The 24809-nt window shown below is 38.3% G+C and overlaps 1 protein-coding gene across 4 annotated transcripts in view; it reads right to left on the reverse strand.

Annotated features, from left to right (window-relative positions):
• The window catches only part of ATAD2B (ATPase family AAA domain containing 2B), a 161507-nt gene extending 136698 nt beyond the window's left edge, over nt 1–24809 (reverse strand). For all 4 annotated transcript variants that reach the window (XM_025867806.2, XM_025867805.2, XM_025867804.2 and 1 more), the window contains exons 1-2: nt 24454–24809; nt 3394–3545 (exon numbers count right to left, since the gene is read on the reverse strand). In XM_025867806.2, the coding sequence (XP_025723591.1) occupies nt 3394–3545; nt 24454–24669 (368 nt within the window). In that variant the 5' untranslated portion in view covers nt 24670–24809. The remainder of the gene's footprint in view (nt 1–3393; nt 3546–24453) is intronic.

Consider the following 24809-nt stretch of genomic DNA (forward strand, 5'->3'; position numbering starts at 1 on the left):
CTGGGATCGGGGTCCTGGGATCGGGGTCCTGGGATCGAGCCCGGCATCGGGCTCCCTGCTCTGCGGCAAGCCTTCTCCCTCTCCCACTTCTCCCTCTCCCACTTCCCCTGCTTGTGTTCCCTCTTTCGCTGTCAAATAAATAAATAAAATCTTAAAAAAAAAAAAACCTTAACCAATACTACCTAGAATTTTATGTGCCTCAGCAGTTTAACAAGTGGTTACATTTCTGCCTAACCCTCACTACTCTCTCATCATCTGACCACAAAACAAAATTTTCATGCATACTACATTTAAGTGTACAATTAGTCTTATCAAAGATTTAATTTTAGGGCGCCTCGGTGGCTCAGTCGTTAAGCGTCTGCCTTCGGCTCAGGTCATGATCCCAGGGTCCTGGGATCGAGCCCCGCGGGCTCCCTGCTCAGCGGGAAGCCTTCTCCCTCTCCCTCTGCTTCTCCCTCCCCTCTGCTTCTTCCTCTCCCTCTGCTTGTGGTTCCCTCTCTGGCTGCATCTCTAACAAATAAATAAATAAAATCTTTAAAAAAAGGAAGATTTAATTTTGTCTGTATCTTAGAGCATGTGTTTCTCTATTATTCTAGAAACATTAAGTGCATGTCACATTTTCTAGGGTGCCTCCTCCAACAACACAGACAGACACGTGCACACACACAGCATCCCAGTTCAATAAACGTCCAGTAGCTAAATAAATACCAGTTGACAAAAATGGGTTTCTTTACTCAAAATATTTGTAAGCTACAACAGCTATCTAGGCTAGCATGGATATTTGTGAATTTCTACATATAAGATAAAGAAGAATATATAGTAAAATTTTTAACAAAAAAAAATCCTTATTTTATAAAAAATTATAATTATGTTGATAAACTTGAGCCTTTAAAGCTCAAGGCTTTAATAAGCTTAATAACTTAAGCTATATAAGCCCCGATTTCTCCCCCAAAAGAAAACTCGTAATCTATTTCAAATCATTTATGAAAACTTCAAAGTTCTAGTTCCACTTTTACCTCTATCTTCATCTAATTACCGAGCTCTCAAAAGTTATTTCACTAATCAACAGTAATTTAAAAAAAAAATTAGCAGTCTTGGGGAGCCTGGATGGCTCAGTCAGTTAAGTGTTCTACTCCTGATTTCCGCTCAGGTCATGATCTCAGGGTTGTGAGATTGAGCTCTGGGTCGGGCTCTGCGCTGGGGGTGGATCCTGCTTAAGATTATCTCTCTCCTACATTGTATGTTAACTAATTGAATTTAAATTTTAAAAATGACATAATATTTAATTTAATTTAAAAAAGATTCTCTCTCCTTCCCCCGTCCCTCCCCACCTGCCTGAAAAAATTTAAAAATTAAAAATTTAGCAGTCTTTACAAAGTCTTTTAGGATTCATTATTCTTCAGTGAATACTAATTCTTATCTATATTCACTTTCCCCAAAATGAATTACGTTTGTAACAAAGTATTTTTGTGAAAGAAGCTTAATAGTTTTACTTTGGATGCTCATAAGACCTTAGGATTACCAAAATAAAGGAATCGAGATTCTCAGGCTCATGACATAAAAACAAACACAAGCTTCCAAATAAATCCTGATTTTTGTATTTATACTATCTCAAAATCTAAAATATTTTTAACTACAAGCTTTCCACAAAATTCAATTCTGTTGAATCTAATAATAGGTCAAACGGTGTCTTCTTTTCAGGTCATCTGAAATACCAAAACATTCTAACAGTGTGGCACTTACATTCCTAGATGAAAATTAAACTCAAAAAAACTTTTTAAATTGTTATTCTTCTGCCAAAATATAAATAATAAATTGTTAGTATTATTTCTTAAGCTTTTTATTCAAAATGTACTTAGTATTTTTTTATAAGGAGTATCACACTAAGGCACCTAAATGGAAGCAAAACTCTCTCCCCAAAACAATTTTTGAGGCTTTTTTTTTATACAAAAGACATAATCAAGATAATTTACACAAAGGCCTTCTGAGTGGCTAAGATGAAGAAAAGCAAGTGCCCATCATATACTCAAACTGTTAAAATTATCTTACAGTGAAAGGTAAAACTTTGACACTAAAAGAACAATTTTAAGAAACATTTATCTAGAAAAAGAAGCCTGATTCATTCATTTAATAAATATAGGATACAGATTACAACAGGTAGATCAAGTCTAGAAGTGTAATTAAAGGGCAGTACTCATTTTAAGTAACATCATTATAGTGACCTGGATCTGTTTTATCTCACAGATGAATGAGTGTGGGAAAAGAAAAATCAACAGGCTATGATTCAAGATTTTCCTACTTAGCTCCCAGACAATGCAAAATAAAAAACTTTTAGTAAGTGGTGTATCTTCTGGAACATAATGAAATAGGTAAAAGACTCTTCAGGGACTAGGAAATGTATACTACCTATCAAAGTCTATATAACCCCAAGTTTTTTTTTTTTTTCATTAAAGAGTAACAGTATCCAGGGTCGCCTGGGTGGCTCAGATGGTTAAGCATCTGCCTTTGGCTCAGGTCATGATCTCCTTCATCGAAAGACTCCTAGCTCAGCGGGGAATCTGCTTCTCCCTTTCCCTCTGCTCCTCCCCCCCGCCTGTGCTCTCTCTGTCTCTCTCTCAAATGAATAAATAAAAATCTTTAAAAAAATATTTTTAAAAAAAGAATAACAGTACCCACAATTTACCTATACATACAAAATCAGGTAATTTTTAAATACTTCAAGGAGGAAAGAAACCAAAGGATTTCCCTTTTACTTTTGTTTGTAGTCAGCACATCATAAGCACTTCTACATCAAAGACTGGAGAAAAGAAGCTAAGAATTCTGAGTTCAAAGTTTAAATCCTTTCTGTGTGTGTGCCTATCTTATCTACATTAAATTATTACATTTACTTTGGTAAGTGTGTAAAAGTAAGTTTTCCTGATACATACCAAGCCAAACCCAAAGCAAATTTAAACTGACAACAAGAAGACAAATGAAAAGATTTCTTTAAAAATTAATTTTTATTTTATTACATGTTAGTATATCAATTCAAGTATAATATTTAATAATTTTAGAAAGGGGAGATTTTACTTTATTTTCAAATAAAAATATACTTCTAACCAAATATCTTTATTTAAAACTTCCAGGAGTATAAGTATGTTCGCATATTCAAGACCTATCGAAATCCTTATTCTTTTAGTAATAAGTTTCTATTATATACATATTTTTATATAACAAATATATTTTTTGTGATATTTAGAATAAAAACATAGAAAATCATAAAACAAGTTTAAAAATTTATAAGTATTTCTAGACAATAGTGGCTTTACAATTTAAGAAAATTAGCATTAATATGAGCCCTGAATCATATCAAATAATTCATGAAAAAACAGTGGATGAGTTCTCACTTCTCACCTGGTCTGTCCAGTTGATATGTTCCATTCCTCTCGCTGACCAGTACTTCGTGATTTTGATTTGTCTTTGCAAACAGAATCAGGTTGTTTCAAAGTGCGTTTGGCTGGAGGAGACAAGTGGCTATCACTTAAACTACCATCAACTTCAGCTTTCTGAAAGACAGTTAAAAATGAATTTATTATTCCTCTTAAATTGAATTCCTAAATTCTTGATAAAGTACAGTATTTATTCAACCAATAAATATTTACTAAATGAGGGCTCAGTTGGTTAAGCGACTGCCTTCGGCTCAGGTCATGATCCTGGAGTCCCGGGATCGAGTCCCGCATCGGGCTCCCTGCTCAGCAGGGAGTCTGCTTCTCCCTCTGACCCTCCCCTCTCTCGTATGCTCTCTCTCTCTCTCTCTCATTCTCGCTCTCTCAAATAAATAAATAAAATCTTTAAAAAAAAAATATTTACTAAATGAATCACTCTACAAGTATAGCAAATGTAATAATCTGTAAATACAGAAACAAGGGAGTTAGATTACATTTATAATCAGAAAAGTATAGTTTGTTATTTTACAGTAGTTTCAAGCCTACACATCTATACCTATTTCTTTATCTGTGCATGAATAACAACATACATGTGTACACCAAGGCTTCTAATTCTAATTCCACATGTTAAGTTTCTTTCCAGACTTTCCCCTTCATGTTTGTAAAGCTCTTCTCAAGAAGAAACATGGCTTCCATTATCTTCAATACATTTATTTGCTTTTTTAAACAAATTAATAATTCGTTTAAAATAACCAATTTCTGAACCAGAGACCTCCATCCATCACATTTCCATTATTTCCTCTCCAGCCACATGTCCTTAGACTAAGAAACGTCAGTATCCACACAGCAGCTCTCCTCTTTACCACTCAATTCATTGGATATTGGGCAAGTGGGTAAGAGAGCAGAGGGAAGATGAACCTTTACTTTAGAGATGATTTAATTCAATGCTATTACTTAATCACTTGATATTACAGAGCAGTATTTCAAAGGGATATATGATCATTTTCAATATGTTACCAAATAAAGTTTTATTTCCTTTTATACTACAAATTTAAGAAAAATATAAGAAATATCCTTTTCATAAATGCACATTTCTAAATCCTATTTTCCCAAAGCAAGACAACTACATTACACAAATAACTAGTCAAAATGTAGCTATTAGCAAACAAACTTAAGAAATACTTGTAATAGGGGCGCTGGACTGGCTCAGCTGGTAGAGCATGCAACTCTTGATCTCAGGGTCTTAAGTCCAAGCCCCATGTTGTACTTAGAGCTTACTTTTAAAAAAGAAACAAACAAAAACTTGTAATACTGTATATGTCTAAATGTATCCAAGTATAATGTATAGATTTAACGGTTCACTTACTAAAAATTTTTTTACAAAAAGACCAATTTCTAATTTTGTGGTGTTAATACAATTTGCCATGAGCTAGTTTTAAAGCCATAAGACCACATTCATACTAAAAAACACAAAGGGAAAAACTACTAGATATTCAAACATCAGAGTGTCTATAATTAAGGAAAATAAACATATTAGTTTTTTTGTATGTATACATATACAATACATATGTATTGTACATATACATACATTTTTTGTATGTAGAACATACAGCATCACTTACTAGTTTAAATTACCAGGAAAAACTGGTTAGCTACTTCCAAACTATCCTCAGCAGAGGAGGAAAAACTATTTAAGATGCAATTCAATCATGTAATAGTACTTTATCAATAAATATGCTTAATGTACTTAACAAATGAATGCTTTTTAAAAAATGCACTATTTCGGGGCACCTGGGTGGCTCAGTCAGCTAAGTGACGCACTGGATTTCGGCTCAGGTAGTGATCCATTGTGGGAACAAGCTGCATCAGGTTCTACACTCAGTAGGTTGTCTGCTTCTCTTCGTCTCCTCCTCTCCCGCTGCCCCTCCACCCTCACTCAGTCTCCAGCTCTAAAATAATAAATCTTAAAATTGCACTAAATTTCACTTCCTCAGGCTCTTGCCTTCTCCGACCCCCACCCTTTAATGGAGTACATTAACGAGCCCAACATCACATGGCTAACGAATGACTGACAGAACTAGAGAAAAAAAAAATTAGTTCCTGCCATTCCTAATATATAATAGTCCTCTTTCTATTATCTCAAACACTCCACCTTAGAAGTTTATAAAAATACTAAGGTTAAAGTGTGTCTTAAAGGTCATCTAATTCAACTACTCATCCAAGACTTGATTACTCTCTACATTTGTCATTCAAATGTGCTCCACCCCAGACTATCCAATCAGAAAACATTTTTTTCTAAGATCGCCAGGTGATTCTCGTGCACGTCTGAAAAGCATTATTATATAACATACTCAATAAGCAGTCACTGAGGAAGCAATGGCATGTGTTCTAAACTAAGGCATGTTTGTGAATACAGAAACTGATACCTGTGAACTACTTCACCAATTTAGACAGACCAGGCCAGCATTACTCCTCCTGATCAAATCCTATCACTCACCCGTCAAGACCCATATTTTCCAGGGTGCCTTGCTGGCGAAGTTGGTAAAATGTGCAACCCTTAATCTCAGGGTCGTGAGTTCAAGCCCCATAGTGAGCATAGAGCTTACTTAAAGAAAAAAAAAAAGACCCATGTTTTCTTAAAAGGATCTAATCTTATCTAAACTGACCTTTTTCCTCTACTAGCTGCAACTCTATTATACGTTTTTGGCACATGATTATATTCTACTACAGTTACTACATAACTCTTTGACTATCAATTTAAATGAGTCTGTAGGATTTTTTTTAAATATTTATTTAGGTACCTAATCTCTACACCCAACATGGGACTCAAACTCACAACCTTGAGATCAAGAGCCGCATGCTCTTCCAACTGAACCAGCCAGGTGCCCCAAGTTTATATAGGCTTATTTATTGATCATTCTCTCATATTGTACTAGCTTTTTTCAGTTCCATTCAGGAGTGTCTCTCAAAGTGTTATTCACATACTACCTGAATCAGAAATCACCTGATTTCTCATTTAAAGAAACATAACCTGCTAAACTAGAATCTCTGGAGTTGGGATATTTTTAAAAAGGGCCTCCAAATGATTCTTAGTGCCCAAAAGTTTGAGGACTTCTAGCATATAATACAATTTAAGCATATGAGTCACATCATCCCAACTGCTGCACTATTCTATTGTATTTTTCTTATTTTGGTAGGGTTTCAATTTGGACTTGACCCTATGACAGAGATCTCAAAGTAAGTAACACTACAAAAAGCTCCTTCGCTCCAAAGAAATCTAGGGATTTAAGTAAAGCAAATAACCAAAATGTAAATACATACAAATTAATTACTTCAGCACCATTTAATTAATGCCAAGCTTTGGGAAAGCTTTTACCTACAAACCTGTGTACTAAGAGTTCTCCTTTAATAGGATGATCATAATGCTGAACTTTAACTTTTCATCTTCAAAGTATTTTACTAGTTAATTATAACCTAACCCTTTGAGGGAAGGCGTTGCCACAGTTTCAGAACAAAGATACTTAAGAGAGATTACGCAAGCTACCCACAGTCATTTAGCAATTTGTGTCAGAGTGATTCCAATCCATGAGTAAGAAAGGCATCTCAGACTAGGGAATAATTTCATTTAACAAACATTTATTGAGGAGCCTACTGTGTACTTAAGACTTGGAGGAAAATGGTAAAAAAAGATTAGACCTGGGCGCGTGGGTGGCTCAGTTGGTTAAGTGACTGCCTTCAGCTCAGGTCATGAGCCTGGAGTCCCAGGATCGAGTCCCACATCGGGCTCCCTGCTCAGCAGGGAGTCTGCTTCTCCCTCTGAACCTCTTCCCTCTCGTGCTATCTCTCATTCTCTCTCTCTCTCAAATAAATAAAATCTTAAAAAAAAAAAAGATTTCACCTAACTGAACTCAATACACAATCTACTGGGTTGACAGTCACAATGACGATATATGGCATATTACAGTAAGTACCATAATAGAAGTACACAATTCTCTGAAAACAAACAAACAAAAAAAAAAAAAAAACGATAAATGCCAGGAGAGATGAACAAAGATATCATATATGATGCGGACTTTATTTTGTAAAAACATAATAATGGAGCACAAAGAATGGTCAGAGGAACATGATTCAAAGATGAGATAACTTCTAAAAGAAGTGTAATAGTAATAGTTCCAAATGCCACAGAAAATAAAAGTACAATGAAAACATAAAGTCATTCCCACCTAAATCACTTTTTACTCTAAATTCTAACCTTAAAAATAGTTAATTTTTCCAAGTAGCAAAAATCATTTTCTCCTTGAGTCTTAAAGTGCCTTAAGCCATACCCATCATCTACTACAAATACTAGCCACTATTCTACTACACATTTCATAAAGCCAGGCAAAAGAATGTGAGAATAACAAAGCAGAGAAGAATTTATGCTACTCTAATTTTTAGGGAAGACTTCCTGCCCAGATGAGCATTTGTCAGAAATCTAGAATCTGGGTTTTAATGTAAAGACAAAAAGGATATATCCAAGTATAACATTAAAAAAATGAGAAAATCAAGGAAATAAGTGAATTAGCAAACCATGAGATTAATCTGAGGCTTGAGGATGACCTCATGTAGAACTGTGGAAGTAGAATATAAGAAACTGATTCCAGAAAGCAGAATAACTGAGAAATTAGTGACGCCAGCATTCAAATAAGCACAATAACTGCAGGTGTAAAAGTGGTTGTTATTTTTCTAGTGGGTACGGAGGGGAAGCCAGGAGATAGACTTTAAAGGAAGAAGTTTAATGGTGAATTCTAACTTCAAAAGTTAGGTTTAGAATTCTAGCCAGAAATGTAGGGAGATGGCTATCAGGCTGTGGGAAATGCAGCTCTGAGACAGAGTGAGGTGAGGACTAGAGATAGATATAACACGGGAATAGAAGGGTCATAGGTAAGGGGCATCTGGGTTGGTTAAGCATCTGACTTCAGCCCAGGTCGTGATCTCAGGCTCCTGGGATCCAGCCCCACATGGGGCACCACATTCAGCAGGGAGTCTGCTTCTCCCTCTCCCTTTCCTCCCACATGCGCCTCATGCACGCACTCTCTCTCAAATAAATAAAATCTTTTTAAAATTTTTAAAAGAAGGATCATAAGTAATACACAGAATGAAAAAACAGAGAGCAGAAGTAAAAATCCTAAAAAGGCCTACATTAATCGAAGAGCAGACAGGATTTTGTATAAACTAGAGAAAAATATATAGCGCCTCACTAAAACAGGGAAGTAGAAGTTTGTTCCAAAAAGACTAAGTGGGAAAAAAGCTGATAAACCTGTGGATTGGTAATTAGGATGTCACTATAACTTCTGATAGGGCAAATTCTCCAAAACGCAGGATAGAAATCACTAGGGGAAGAACTGAGTGAGCAGTGAGAAAATACAGGTGATGACTACAGAGCTATTATAGGAAGTGTCAGTGTGAAGAAAGATGAGACAACAGTCTAAAGAGGTTACAAAGTCAAAAAAGTCAGGGAAGAATTCTTTTTTTCTTTTTTTTTTTAATGCCCCCTTTATTTTTTTCTTAAACTGTACTCTCAATGTGGGGCTCTAACTCATGACGCCAAGATCAAGAGTCAGGTGCTCTATCAACTGAGCCAGCCAGGCACCCGACTCTTGGTTTTGGCTCAGGTCGTGACCTCAGGGTCATGATACTGAGCCCTGCGTCTGGCTCTGTGCTCAGTGTGGAGTCGCTTAAGATTCTCTCTCCCTCTCCCTCTGCCCCTCTTTCTTTCTCTCTCTCTTAAATAAATCTTTAAAAAAAAAAAGATAAAAATAAAAAAAAGATGATATGGTTTCCTGTAAATAGAAGGAACCACAGAAGAGAATAAAATAAAACTTTAGGGGCGCCTGGGTGGCTTAGTTGGTTAACTGTCTGCCTTCAGCTCAGGTCGTGATCCAGAGTACTGGGATCAAGCCCCACATTGAGTCTACTTCTCCCTCTGCCTCTCCCCCTGCTTGTGCTCTCTTCTCTCTGTCAAATACATAAAATCTTTTTTAAAAATAAATAAAATAAAACTTTAAAGAGTAAGATAACTGATGAGAAAAAGATCCTCAAAGAGACAAAAAATAAACAAAACAGAAACATTATCACCCAGGTTAGATCAAAAAGTATATGAGTACCATCAATCTTTTCCAGTTTCCTATATAAGACAGTCCTTTTTTCTACCTATTTTTTTTTAAGATTTTTATTTATTTATTTATTTATTTAATTGACAGACACACAGCGAGAGAGGGAACACAAGCAGGGGGAGTGGGAGAGGGAGAAGCAGGCTTCCCGCCGAGTGGGGAACCAGATGTGGGGCTCGATCCCAGGACCCTGGGATCATGACCTGAGCCGACGGCAGTCGCTTAACCAACTGAGCCACCCAGGCGCCCCTTTTTTCTACCTTTTTTAAAAATAATTACTCCTGCTTTCATGAGATAGCTTAGAAGAGCAGTCAATTTCTTTTTCTTTCAGCAGTTACCATGACTGCAGAAAACAAACCACACTGCTATTTATTTGCTTAGGGCCAATGCTATTCCACAAAGTCCTAAAACTTCAGGCTCACAAAAGATCCTAAATTTTCCTCAAATATCCCAAGAGCAATGGCTTACTAGTTTAAGATTTCTAAAAAAGAATGAATGTATGAAAGGATATACAAAGAGACAAAAATATATACAAGTGAGCTGAGGAACTGTAAAAAAAACAAGTCTATTATAATTTAGGATACATTTTTCTTCATGGAAAATAATTTTTAATCTGAAAATAATACATTACTTAAAATAAGAAAGAGACATGGCTACAGAAAAATGCCACAGACTTAAATGTTGCACAGGACCGACCAGTCTTATATATACAGCAGCACTACCACTGTAATTAAAAACTACTGTTCACCTCGTAAGATTGTTCAGAAAACCAGGTGAGGTAGTAGAAGTAACAAATATTACACCTTCGGCCTGACAGTGGATACAGTCTCAAGTAAGGGCACTTGCTTGACTTTGTAGGATTAATATAACTCTGTAATTTTATTAAATTCTCTTTAGTGAATTCATTCGTTTCACAAAATTTATTAAGCACCTATTATTGTGTTAGATACTAAAGATACTTGATGACAAGATAGTCTCTGCTCTTCAAGAAAGTTAAAGCCTAACTCCTTAACTCAGCCAGTAAAAGGTATATAAAAACTTAATAGTTCTGAGTATTGGGGAGTGGGATGCATATTGATTTAACCTGCTTAGAGAACAATCTGGAAAAACCCATAAAATTTTAAAATACATATGCCTTTGACCCACTAATTCCACTTCACCTATTAAAAAAAATAAAGGTCAGGGCTCCTGTCGTTAAGAGTCTGCCTTCGGCTCAGGTCATGATCCCAGGGTCCAGGGATCCAGCCCCACATCAGGCTCCCTCCTCAGAGGCTTCTCCCTCTCCCACTCCCTCTGCTTGTGTTCCCTCTCTTGCTGTCTCTCTCTCTCTGTCAAATAAATAAATAAAATCTTTTTAAAAAATAAATAAATAAAATATTCTGTCAAAGAGCTAAGACCAAGAGCCTTGCATATTCCTTTATCTTCAGTGTCTTATCTGGTATACAGAGTTACTCAATTAACGATATTAAAGAATTTTAAAACAGAAAATTTCCTGGGGCACCTGGCTGGTTCAGTCAGGAGAGCATGCAACTCGAGCTCAGGGTCGTGAATTCAAGTCCAAAGTTGGGTGTAGAGATTACTTAGAGAAAAAAGAAAAGAAAAGAAAGAAAATTTCCATTTTCAATTCAACTGCTGCTTCTAAATAATTGTATGCTCAGCTGGTGCAGCCACTCTGGAAAACAGTATGGAGGTTCCTCAAAAAGTTGAAAACAGAGCTACCCTACGATCCAGCAACTGTACTACTGGGTATTTACCCAAAGATACAAATGTAGGGATCCGAAGGGGCACCGGCACCCAGTGTTTATAACAGCAATGTCCACAATAGACAAACTATGTAAAGAGCCCAGATGTCCACTGACAGATGAATGGATAAAAATGTGGTACACACACACACAATGGAATATTACACAGCCATCAAAAAAAGGAAATCTTGCCATTTACAACGTGGATAAAACTAGAGGGTATTATGCTAAGCAAAATAAGTCAATCAGAGAAAGACAACTATCATATGATCTCACTGATATGTGGAATTTAAGAAACAAGCAGAGTACCATAAGGCAAAGAGAGGAAAAAATGAAACAAGATGAAACCAGAGAGGGAGACAAACCCTAAGAGACTCTTTTTTTTTTTTTTTAAAGATTTTATTTATTTATTTGACAAAGAGAGACAGCGAGAGCAGGAACACAAGCAGGGGGAGTGGGAGAGGGAGAAGCAGGCTTCCCGCTGAGCAGGGAGCCCGATGTGGGACTCGATCCCAGGACCCTGGGATCATGACCTGAGCCGAAGGCAGACGCTTAACGACTGAGCCACCCAGGCGCCCAAGAGACTCTTAATCATAGGAAACAAACTGAAGGTTGCTGGAGGGGAGGAGTGTGGAGGGATGGGGTAACTGGGTGATGGACACTGGGTATTACATAAGACTGAAGAAACACAGACCTGTACCCCTGAAACAAATAATACATTATATGTTAACTGACTGAATTTAAATAAATTTTTTTAAAAAACAGAAAACAAAACAAAACAAAACAAAACAAAAACCTTCCAGGGAAGTTTCAGAAGAGGGCCCAAGGGCTGGATGCTCCAAAACGTGCCGCTCTGGCATATTATTTTTTAAAAAGTTACTTAAGAAACCAATTAGGGCACCTGGGTGGCTCAGTCAGTTAAGCGTCTGCCTTCAGCTCAGGTGGTGGGGGATCGAGCCCCGCATAAGGCTCCCTGCTCAGCGGGAAGCCTGCTTCTCCCTCTGCCACTCCCCCTGCTTGTATTCCCTCTCTCACTGTGTCTCTCTCTGTCAAATAGATAGAATCTTAAAAAAATAAAAATAAAGTAAAATAAAATAATTGTATGCTCTTCAGCAACTATCACCTCCCCTCAATTCTTCCATCTAATAAATTTGGAAACCAAATTAGAATAGTAAAAACTAAAATATGAAAATTAAATTAAAATTCTAAATTTTAAAGTACATTTAAATTTTTAACAAAGAATCCACCCACCAGCTCATGAATTTATGCTGCCATCTCATTTGTGCACATCTGTTAATGAAGCCTGTTTCTATACAAACTTTTAAAATTTTTATAATGTGTCATTGATTAAAAAAGAAGTATAGCTCTGCAATGGGTTTGTTTTTTTTAAAAACAGCTTCCTTTAACTTGCACAATCATGTACACAACCACAGCACACATCCTGAGCGTGAACACTGGAGTATACTCTAGTTAAAGGGTCTTAACAAGCTGTAAAGGAAATGAACTTTTATCAAGCAACTGCAATGCTTTATCCCAAGAAATGGGCCACTTAACACATGGACACCAAAATAGTCAAAGGAGTCAGCCACAAGAAGGACCAAGTAGCTCAAGTAACTGAAAGTTTGTTTACTCAAGTACTGTCAGTAAATTTCTCCAGTAGGCCATCAAAAGTGCTTAAAAACAGTTTGCTTAATTATCAATTTAGGGATAAAATTTTTCTAGGTACCAACATCTGAATGAGTCCCAGAAGTAATATTTGAAGAAATGATAATTTTAAATTATCACTAAGAAATAATAAACTGAGGCAACTGGCTGGCTCAGTCAGAAGAGCATGAACTCATGATCTCAGGGTCATGAGTTCAAGTTTTAGATGTAGAGATTACTTAAAAATAAAAAAATAAAATAAAAAAGAAATGATAAATTGACCACAATCTTAAAAAGATGAAAAACCGCAGACTAAAAGACCTAAGATTGCCAAAAAAGGGTAAAGGAAAAACCCATGCCTAAAATTAGCAAAATGTATGCACAAAGACAAAAAAAAAATCTATAAGCTTCAAATGAGAAAAGAACACCTACAAAAGAATCAGACCAACATCAAACTTCAAGAATAACACTAGACACAAGATGACAATAAAGTAATATTCTTTAAGTATTAAACCTAGAATTTTGTATTCAGCCAACTTTTTACTTAAATGAAAGAACATAATGAAAATATTTTCAGCCATGTAATGCCACAGAAAGTTTGTCAGAAAAAGTCCCAAACTGAAAATATTCTTGGAGGAAGTATTCACAAAGAAGAGAAATAAAAAATGCTATTATGAAATATAAAAAAAAAATCAAATTGATACCTTAGAAAAATTTATTCCTACTGGAAAAAACTAAAAATTAAAGAAAAAGACAAAGTACTTATATCCATAAAAAAGTCAGAACTAAAATTCTAGACAACACAGCACAGATAGGAAGGTGGAACATTATAAAAGTATGTTAAACAGTATGTAGTTAGAAAGAATAGGGGCTCCTAGGTGGCTCAGTAGGTTAAGGGTCCATCTCTTGATTTCAGCTCAGGTCATGATCTCAGGGTCATAAGATCAAGCCTGGCAACAAGCCCCTACACCCACCCCTCCAACCCACCCCCACCCCCCCACCCACCCCTCTAGCCTACCCCCCAACCCCCCGGCCCCCTGGAGACTCACGCTGGGCTCACTGGGTGCTAGGTGTGGAGCCTGCTTTAAAGTTTTATGACACTGAGATCAAGCCCCCAGGCGAGCTCTGCGCTGGGAGAGGGGCTGGCTTAAGATGCTCTCTCCCTCCCCCGCCCATTCTCTCTCTCCCCCACTCTAAAATAAATAAATAAATAAATAAATAAATAAATAAATAAATAAATAAAAGATACAACGAAATAAAATCAGAAGGTTCATAAATATGACCTACTAGATACTATAACACTGCATCCACAATTGCAAAATCCACATTCTTTTCAAGCGTACACAGAACATTTACCAAAACTAACCATAAATAAGGTGACAAAAATAAATCAGAACAAATTTCAAAAGACTGAAATCATATGGAGTATGTCCCCTGAACATAGTGGTATTAAACTAGAAGTGAATAACAAAAAGACAATTAGAAAATAAATGTCCACTGTTTGAAAAAGTAAACAATATACTTCTTGACAATCATTGAATTAAGAAAAAAGCAGGAAAGAAATTAGAAAATTCTAAAATAAAAAGTTTCTTTAAAAAGATATATAGAAGGGCGCCTGGGTGGCTCAGTCAGTTAAGCGGCTGCCTTCAGCTCAGGTCATGATCCCGGAGTCCTCGGATCTAGTCCCACATCGGGCTCCTTGCTCAGCAGGGAGTCTGCTTCTCCCTCTGCCCCTCACTCCCACGGGTGCACTTTCTCTTTCTCTTGCAAAAATAAATAAAATCTTTAAAAACAGAGAGAGACAAAAGATTTAAGTATCGAGTAATCAATAAATCCACACTATAGTATTTCCATCTCCTAATGTTTTCTATCATATATATTTTTTTACACCAAATAAAAAAAATATACATTTTTCTCAAGCATACAAAACATTCACCAAAACTGACAGTATATTAGGTCACCAGGGAAGCATCAAATTCCACAAGAGAAATACACAAACTAGGTTATGTGAGTGATGTTCCTTACTCTTGGATTTATTACGAAGGTGTCAATTCTCTGAAAATTAATCTAGGAATCCAAATACTCTGCCATTCTCGCTGCAGCAGCATATATATCAAATACTTGCCCAATCAAAATTCTAGCTGGATCTTTTGAGGAATTTCATAATCTTAACTGGAAATGTATATGTAAAGAATGAAGATCCTTGAAAATCTAAGTCAACTTTGAAAAAAAGAAAAAGGAGGAACTTGTTTTCTTAGGATAGTAATATATTTATAAACCACAGTCATGAAAACCGTATGGTACTACCACAAGAATAAACAGGCCAACAAAAAAGAATAGAGAGATCAGAGCAGAACATATACAGACACTTGGCATATTATCAAGTGGCAGTACAAAGGACAGGTTGTCTACAATAAAATAAAGATCTAAATAGGAAAAATTACTATGTGTGAAAAGGGTCATAATGTAAACATTATCCTTTACTATGGGACAAGAAGATTAAAAGCCACTGAAAACAAGAAAAATTAACAACTTCAGTAGAAAACAGAAAAATGGGCAAAAAATATTAACAGCATATAGAGATAAATCAAAAAAATTACTACAGACATAAAGAGTTGTTCAGGGGCGCCTGGGTGGCTCAGCCGTTTAGCGTCTGCCTTTGGCTCAGGTCATGGTCCCAGGGTCCTGGGATCGAGCCCCACATCGTGCTCCTTGCTCAGCGGGGAAACCTGCCTTCTTCCTCTCCCACTCCCCCTGCTTGTGTTCCCTCTCTCACTGTCTCTCTCTCTCTCTGTCAAAAAATAAATTAAAAAATCTTTAAAAAGTTGTTCATAAAAGTAGTAACCAAAGAAAAGCAATTAAAAAGCCAGGTACTAACTAATGATGTACTATACATTGGCTAATTGAACATAATAAAAAATAATAAATAAAAATTCCATAAGAATCCAAAAAAAGAAAAAAAAAAAGCTAGGTATTCCCAAATACTGGCAGGTGTCTGGGGATATAGGAACCCCTATAAACTACTCCTAGAAGCAGAGACCGGAGAAGCAAATGTGAAGTAATATTTAAGTACATGTATACTCTGTTCCACTCCTGGGTATCTCAAAGAAATTCCTATACCAAGTCCTCAAGGGACATTGTATGAGGATGTTAACTGCAGCATATAACATAAAAAGACTGCAATGCACAATTCCAGGGGGTGCCATTCACACAGACTGCAGTGTGAATGGTGCCTCCTTGACTTTTTCCAACATGGCAGTCCTATAACAGTGAACCAAAGAGACAAAAATGCTTGCCCACAATGCACTTACATTTTAATGTAGTAGTACTTCAAAAGTATTTATTGATTGAATGAAAGAACAAAGGAATAAGCAAGCCTCACCACCAAAGTTAGGTTGAATTTTCTCCAAGGTCCTGTCTAGCAAGATCAGAGAACATATCATTTTTTTTTTAAGATTTTATTTTATTTATTTGTCTGAGAGAGAAAGCACACACATACAAGCAAGGGGAGCAGCAGGCAGAGGGAGAAGCAGACTCCCTGCTGAGCAAGGAGCCCGATGCGGGACTCGATTCCAGGATCCTGGGATCATGACCTGAGCTGAAGGCAGCCGCTTAACCAACTGAGCCACCCAGGGGTCCCCTGAGAACATATTATTTTATGGGGATGTGAAGCACCACTGGTCCAGAGATTCTGATTTGGGTCCTAGAATACAGACACAAACGAATAATGCTAAACATATTAAATTCACTAGTATGTATCTTCATTTATAAGTATGCTATATAATCTCTTTTCAAGAGGTTTAAAACGACACATTTTTTCAAATGGGAAACACTTATCTACCCCTCAAATAAACAGATTCTGAGAGCATAAAAGAAAACGTACACATTGATAAATATCGCCAAGCAGACGGGAAAGATGGCAGCACAATATACCTCTACTGTAGACCACAATGCCCCAGACTTACTCTCTTTATAGGGATTTTTTTTCCCGCAAGTCATCTTTACAATACTGTAAAATGATCTCTCCACAACATGTCTGTTCCTTTTCCTACACCCACCCCATGAAAAAAGGCAGCAAACAATTACTGAAAAATCGCTATCCAATATTTCATATCCCTTTAGGCCACTATTCTCTTTTTTAGTCCTAATACGATCTAAGACACAACTCCAGACAGTCTAGTAAAAATCTGTCTATACACAGTATGCAGAGAATTTCTTGACTGTACAACAGCTGCCTTCTTTGCTTTTCCAGATATTTGTAGAAACTACTGATTGAACAGCATCAAAGAGTAGTGATAAATACAGATGAGACAGTAAGATACGCAAGTGGAGAAGACAGAACTAGATTTAAATATTAAATCCACTTGGGGTGCCTGGGTGGCTCAGATGGTTAAGCCTCCGCCTTCGGCTCGGGTCGTGATCCCAGGGTCCTGGGATCGAGCCCCGCATCAGGTTCCCTGCTCTGCAGGAAGCCTGCTTCTCCCTCTCCCACTCCCCCGGCTTGTGTTCCCTCTCTCACTGTGTCTCTCTCTGTCAAATAAATAAAATCTTAAAAAAAAAATTAAATCTACTTATTACCTACTTAATATTACGTATCACCTACTACTTATTACCGATTTGGTCTTCTACAGGCCATTTAACCTCTTTCACAATTCATTTCCTCAACTGTAAAATGGAGGTACCATCACCTGCCTTACAGGGTTGCTGGGATTAAATGAGACAGCATTAAACACCTGGCATGAAATGTTATATAAACCTTGTTTACTCCTCTCCTTACTATGTTACCACCAATGGACAGAAGAGCAAAATGCAACAAGTAAATACAGCTGAAGTAAAGATTGCCAACATGAAAATAATTTAAAATGAGGCATACTTGGGACACCTGGGTGGCTCAGTCAGTTAAGCACCTGCCTTCGGCTCATGATCCCAGGGTCCTGGGATTGAGTCCCCCATGGTTTCCTTGCTCAGCAGGGAGCCTGCTTCTCCCTTTGCCTGCCACTCCCCGTTTGTGCGCTCTCTCTCTCTCTCTCTCTGACAAATAAAATCTTAAAAAAAAATAGCAGACATAGTTTTAAAAAAAAAATGAAGCATACTTTCCATTCATTAAAAAATTATTTACTGAGCACTATGTTTGGCAGGCAATATTGTAGGCACTCAAGATACAGCTGTAAATATGACAATCTGTCTTTAAAGAACATCAAATATTTCCACTCAAAACACTGAATAAAGGATTAGAACTCATCCCATTGATTATCTATGTCATTCATTTTTTTTTAAAGATTTTTATTTATTTATTTGACAGAGAGAGACACAGCGAGAGAGGGAACACAAGCCGGGGGAGTGGGAGAGGGAGAAGCAGACTTCCTGCAGAGCAGGGAGCCCGATGCGGGGCTTGATCCCAGGATGCTGGGATCATGACCTGAGCCGAAGGCAGACGCTTAACGACTGAGCCACCCAGGCGCCCCTATGTCATTCATTTAGTCCCTACTTGAATTGACTTGTCTTATTTGTAATTTCTTATATATATACAATGTGTATACTTATATCCCTAAAAGTAGGGACTGTGATTTTTTTTTAATCTTCTATTCTCAAACACCAATCATCCTTATTTTCACAAAATAATTAGCTCCTTAACACGCTATTTATTAACAGAAATTTATTAAGCATCTTCTATGTGTCAGATGCTGCACTGGCCCTAGGCATACAGCAACTGAGAGAAAATAAGATACAGCGCCTACCCTCGTGAAGCTTACAGGCTATTCTAATAGAAAAGTCTAGGAGAGGGCGCCTGGGTGGCTCAGTTGGTTAAGCGACTGCCTTCGGCTCAGGTCATGGTCCTGGAGTCCTGGGATCGAGTCCCACATTGGGCTCCCTGCTCAGCAGGGAGTCTGCTTCTCCCTCTGACCCTCTTCCCTCTCGTGCTATCTCTCATTCTCTCTCTCTCAAATAAATAATTAAAATCTTTAAAAAAGAAAAAGAAAAGTCTAGGAGAGAATTTCTTTTTAAGTAAGCTCTACCCCCAACACAGGGCTTGAACTCATGACCCCGAAATCAAGAGTCTCATGCTCTCCCAACTATGCCAGCCAGGTACCCCCAAGGGAAAAAAACTTAACCAAAGGTTAAGTTCTACCCCCAGATAAAACTAGAATAACAATCTAAAAATGAGGGAGGGGCGCCTGGGTGGCTCAGTCGTTAAGGGTCTGCCTTCGGCTCAAGTCATGATCCCAACATCCTGGGATCGAGCCCCGCATCGGGCTCCCTGCTCCGCGGGAAGCCTGCTTCTCCCTCTCCCACTCCCCCTGCTTGTGTTCCCTCTCTCGCTGCATCTCTCTCTGTCAAATAAATAAAATCTTAAAAAAAAAAAATTTTTTTTTAATAAAAATGGGGGAAAAAATCATACAAAATACTTAGAGTTCAAAAGCATCTGAAGTTTAGACTCTTAAAGCACATACTCAAAGTATCTAACAAATACAAATTTACAGCCTAGTAACTGTAATTTAGAATTTAGATGTCTTTTCCTGCTTCTCCCTCTGCCTGCCACTCTCCCACTTGCGCGCGCTCGCTCTCTGACAAATAAATAAAATCTTAAAAAAAAAGATTTTATTTGTTTGAGAGGAGAGAGAATGAGCAGGGAGAGAGAGAAGCGGGCTCCCTGCTCAGGGAGCCCAATGTGGGGTTCAATCCCAGGACCCCGGGATCATGACCTGAGCCGAAAGCAGACGCTTAACTAACTGGGCCACCCACCCAGGTACCCCTTTAAATGTCTTTTCTATCATTTGATACACATACAATGTACCTCTCTAAAACTGTCTAGCTTATATTTAAATACATTTTTTTAAAAGATTTATTTATTTTGACAGAGAGAGAGAGACAGCGAGACAGGGAACACAAGCGGGGGAGTGGGAGAGAGAGAGAAGCAGGCTTCCCGCTGAGCGGGGAGCCCGATGAGGGGCTCGATCCCAGGACCCTGGGATCATGACCCAAGCCGAAGGCAGACACTTAACAACTGAGCCACCCAAGCGCCCCAATACTTACATTTTATGTATGGTTTTCCCCCCTAACTTTGCACTTTCTTTTTTAAGATATTATTTATTTATTTGACAGAGAGATAGAAAGAGTACAAGTAGGCAGAGCGGCAGAGGGAGAGAGAGAAAAGCAGGCTCCCCGCTGAGCAGGGAGCCCGGCGCGGGTCTCCATCCCAGGACCCTGGGATCATGACCTGAGCCGAAGGCAGACGCTTAACTGACTGAGCCACCCAGGCGCCCCTAACTTTGTACTTTCATAGAAGTTTTTATCTAAAAATCTCAAATGCCTTTTACTCAATAACTCATTTTTCACAAAATCCTCCCACACCAGAGAGGCATAATATAAAATATTCCCAATAAAAGACCAAAACCCAAATATCAAATCAACTCAGTAGAGCACACAAATGAAATTTCATTGTGTATGTCTGAAAAGAAATGCCAAATATACAATTCAAAATAGTACAGCACTTTTCTGAAGTGGATCCTTGAAGGAAAAGGATCACTATCCCTTCAGGTGAAGCCACTGGTTTGGTCCTTAGTTCTCCTAACAAGTAGTTATCCTATCACCTGTCCAGCTGGTTTCCAGAGGCTATAGGTTTATCTACACTTAGGTATTTAGGACCTAACAAAGAATGAATGGTTACAAAGACTACTTGCCAGAAAAATGATTTAAGGAATTAATTAACATGCATTTCACTTCTACAGGTGTTGTAAGTTTCATCTATGGCCTTAAAAACTGCAAGTCTGAATATCTAGACTACAGAAATGGCCAGTAATTAAATTTTTTAAAGTTGCATTTTCAGTTGGCTACCACAGATAATCCTATGAACTCCACAGCTGCTTTGGTTCAAAACTGTGACAGGGGAAATTATTTAACACATTACTCAAGACCTTGATACATATAAGGAAAAACTTGCTCTACTCTGAAGCACTTGTGTTTTTCCCTACTCATCTGAGAGTTATATACATTATTACATTTTGCTCTCAGACTTCTTTTCCATGTTTAACCATCAACTTCTGCCACTCTGCTTGTATTATGTCGGTAAATGCATGGGTGTTGGAAAAGAATAAATACAAGGTGATAAAAGAGCATATTAAGGGGCACCTGGGTGGCTCAGTCAGTTAAGGGTCTGCCTTCGGCTCAGGTCATGATCTCAGGGTCCTGGGATTGAGTCCCACACCTGGCTCCTTGCTCAGCGGGGAGTCTGCTTCTCCCTCTCCCTCCCCCTGCTCCTTCTCTCTCTCACTCGCTCTCTCTCAAATAAAATCTTTTAAAAAAATTGAGCATATTAAAGAAGGACCCAGAGATTTTTTTAATGAAATTAAGATAAAGCAAGTTTACCTATAAAGTTATTCAAAATACTTATTTTGACCCTTTCGACTTAGATGTGGACTCAAAATGTACTATGTAACCTTCCCCAAAAGCACAAAAAGCTAATGATGAAGCCAAAATCAAACAGGTCTAACAGAAAAAAAGAGCTGAAATATTTTTCAAAAACTGCTTTCCAATTCTGTGAATATAATATTAGTTTGCTGAGAGTGACTCTGGTGGAGCAAATAAATGCTAGTTACTGATCATATTAACTGACCTAAAAGAGGTCAAACTTTATACCTACTAAACAAACAAAAAAAGCCAGTTATCAGAGTAATTACAACTGCCTAAGTCAGGCTGACATTTAAAAAGTGTGGGCACGGGGCGCCTGGGTGGCTCAGTCAGTTAAGCATCTGCCTTCGGCTCAGGTCATAATCCCAGGATTCTGGGATCCAGTCCCGCATCAGGCTCCCTGCTCACCAGGAAGCCTGCTTCTCTTTCTCCCTCTGCCCGTCCCCCTGCTTGTGGTCTCTCCCTCTCAAATAAAATCTTTAAAAAATAATAAAATAAAAAGTGTGGGTACAAGAAAATCATTGCAATAACCTACAGAATGTATCATATGTTTATTTCCCAATTCTACACATACTTGGGGAAAAGGCAAAATTTCAGGCACAGCTCATGGTCCTATGGCTTTTTAAAGCAAATGAAATAACTCTAAACACAGCGCATGAAATCTAAAAAGCATCCCGGGAGGTTGAGGGGAGTAGGGGAAAAAAATCAGCATCAAGTGTAAAGTGAAGAACATAACAAAAGAAAAAAAGGAGGACCTCCTCGATGTATCTTATAAAGAATACATTTCGTCCTACAAAATAAGGGTCTCCTAAAGCAACAGCATGAACAACCCCATTTTCCAACAAGTAAGTCATTACAGACACTAGCAAATGCCTAAAACTCCAAAGACACAGAAGGTGCCTATTTAAATACATGGGAAAGAATACTAAATTCTTGTAATTGATTAAACGAACTTGAGAGGAAGACCTTACCAGACTCAAATCAACCCACTTTAGAAATATATACAAAGAAATATACAGAAGTTGCTTCATAAATATATACAGTCCATAAACAAATTCAGGATTATAACTTATCCTCTGTTAAAAGGACCAGTCATAGGATTAGTAAATTTCTTAAATTTCTCAGAGAAAGCCATTAGATCATTCTATCATCTACTACAGCCAGAAGGTAAGTCTTAAAACTGAAAAACAAATTTTTAAAGTAAATCTTCATTAGTCTGTTATTTATGGCCTTTTAAAACATTTTAAAGGGATTCTTGAAACAAAGTTTCATTAGCATCCTTCTAGAAAAAGCTCTAATATCTTTCATTCCTCCAACAATTTAAAAGCTACCAAACGTTCATTTCTACATTAGATTATTGATTCCTTGCCTTTTAACATCTCCATAACAGCTTCTTGACAAATTACTTCACCTTATTCCTCAGGGGGTAAGGACAGCATGATATCCATGAATTCAAAAATGGGACCACAAACTGATCAGTGACAGATGAGCTAATTGCTTCAGATGAATTAGACACTGCTCTAATAGACTAGGCATTCATACCATTATACTACAATTAAATGCTTACACTCTAAACATTTTATTTATACTTAGGTGTAGAAGACAGACCTTTCTTAAATTTACTTCTATTTTAAAATATATGTTAGCTTCAGAAAGTCAATAAGCCTGTACACATTGGGAATAATTTCTACAAAAAGCCAAGTTTTCAGAATAATTATTCTAAATAGTTTGCACAAGTTTCAGATTTAGCTTTCTTATTTCATCCTAAGATCTGTTAGCCCCAAAATAGTCTACTAACAAGACAATTTTTTTAAAATATTTTCCAGACTTTTAGCAAAATAAAAGCCAAATATATTTTCAAAGATACGATAAATATATTTCAGAATAGTACAGTAAAATATATGAGGTATTTGCATCAGTTCATTCTGATTAGTGTCTAAACAATAGGAGATACAGAGAAAAAGCACACACAAACCGTAATCTTGTGGACCCCATAGAAAATAAAATACTGCTTCCCTCTCACAATAACAAAATGGTGTGAAATCAAAGGAGCATTTTAAATGAATAACAATTTTCAGCCAAATTACTCTTAGTAAATTAGCCCTTGCTAGACAGAAGCAATACTCTTTTCTGAATTCATAACCAATCTCGTAACACAAACTTTTATCAATTCCCTTAAAGTGACAAAACAAGTGCTAGCTTAAGAGTTTTATAATAAAATTTCAAGTTCTTTCAACCACTTTCTAAAAAAACTAAATCACCAGCCTTCTTCAAATGTCACGTTTGCAACAGTGTGACGATGGTGTTAATTCACCTTTTATAAACTATTCCCGTAACAAAAATGCAGAAATCCAAGAAACCATACAATTTGAAGCAAGTGTGTACAATCCAAAACATTCGACATGCCCCTTTTGTGACTTGAAAGCTCTACTAGAACGCTCTACTAGGTCCCTACTAGAACCTTGGTTAGCTAGCTGGCTGATTCCCCAGCTACAAAATCATGCTTGATCTCTCCTGCCTGGAGAAGCGATAGCGTTGATTTTGTTTTTAAAGTTGGTGTCAGAGCAGCTACAAACTTTTTTCAGCATCCCTGCCTGGCTGCCAACTGGAGCTCTCCGTTCACTTCCTCACCAACTTGAACCACCCCCAAACAGTTTGAGAGTAAGCTGGAGTTAAGACACCGGCAGGAGCTGACACACTTAACAAGAAGGGTTTGACACCGCAGAAAACTTTCATTTCTCTTCTCCAGCCCTTCCACCCGGGGACTCCGGCCCTCCGCTCTTGCTCCCCTAGAATTCCCCTCTAAGGCAGGGCAAGGACGCGGAAAGCATGTCCCCGAAAAGACCCCCCAGAGCCCTCTCCCCCAGACTCCAGTCCTGTCCTTTACACAAAAGAGCCGGACCAGCAAAGCTGTCGCAGCCCTGCCTAGCCGGGTGCCATCCTTCACCGCACCGGCGGACTCCGTCTCCAGCCTGCCGAGCGGTCTCCACTGGAGGCTTCCTGCCCTAACCCGGCCAGACAAAGCCCCGGCGGCCGGGCCGGCACTCGCAAGCCTCCGGACTCGGGCCGCCGCGCTCTTACCCGGGCCTCTTCCAGAGCGACGCCGGCGCCACCGCTTCCCCCGGCCTTGGCGCCGGGGCAGCTGGCAGCGCGGGTCTTGGAGGAGCGGGTCCGAGAGGAGATGAAATGGCTGCTGCCTCCGGTCGCCCCAGGCTCCGCTCCGGCCCCAGGCCCAGGCCCGGGCCCAGGCGACTTGGACCCGAGAAGGCGCAGAGAGCTCTTCCGGGTGTTCACCATGGTCCAGCCAGGAGGACGGGGTCCACACCGCGCCCGCCGCGCCCGGGAGAGCCAAGGAAGGCCGGCCCGCCGGCCGGGCAGTCAGGGCCAGTGGAGCCGGGCCGGGAGAGACGAGCCGACCCGGACTCTGCGGAGCGTAG

This window comes from Callorhinus ursinus, unplaced genomic scaffold, assembly GCF_003265705.2.
Source record: "Callorhinus ursinus isolate GAN/ISIS: 27379988/994484 unplaced genomic scaffold, GSC_fseal_2.0 scaffold10, whole genome shotgun sequence".
NCBI classification, from domain to species: Eukaryota; Metazoa; Chordata; class Mammalia; order Carnivora; family Otariidae; genus Callorhinus; species Callorhinus ursinus.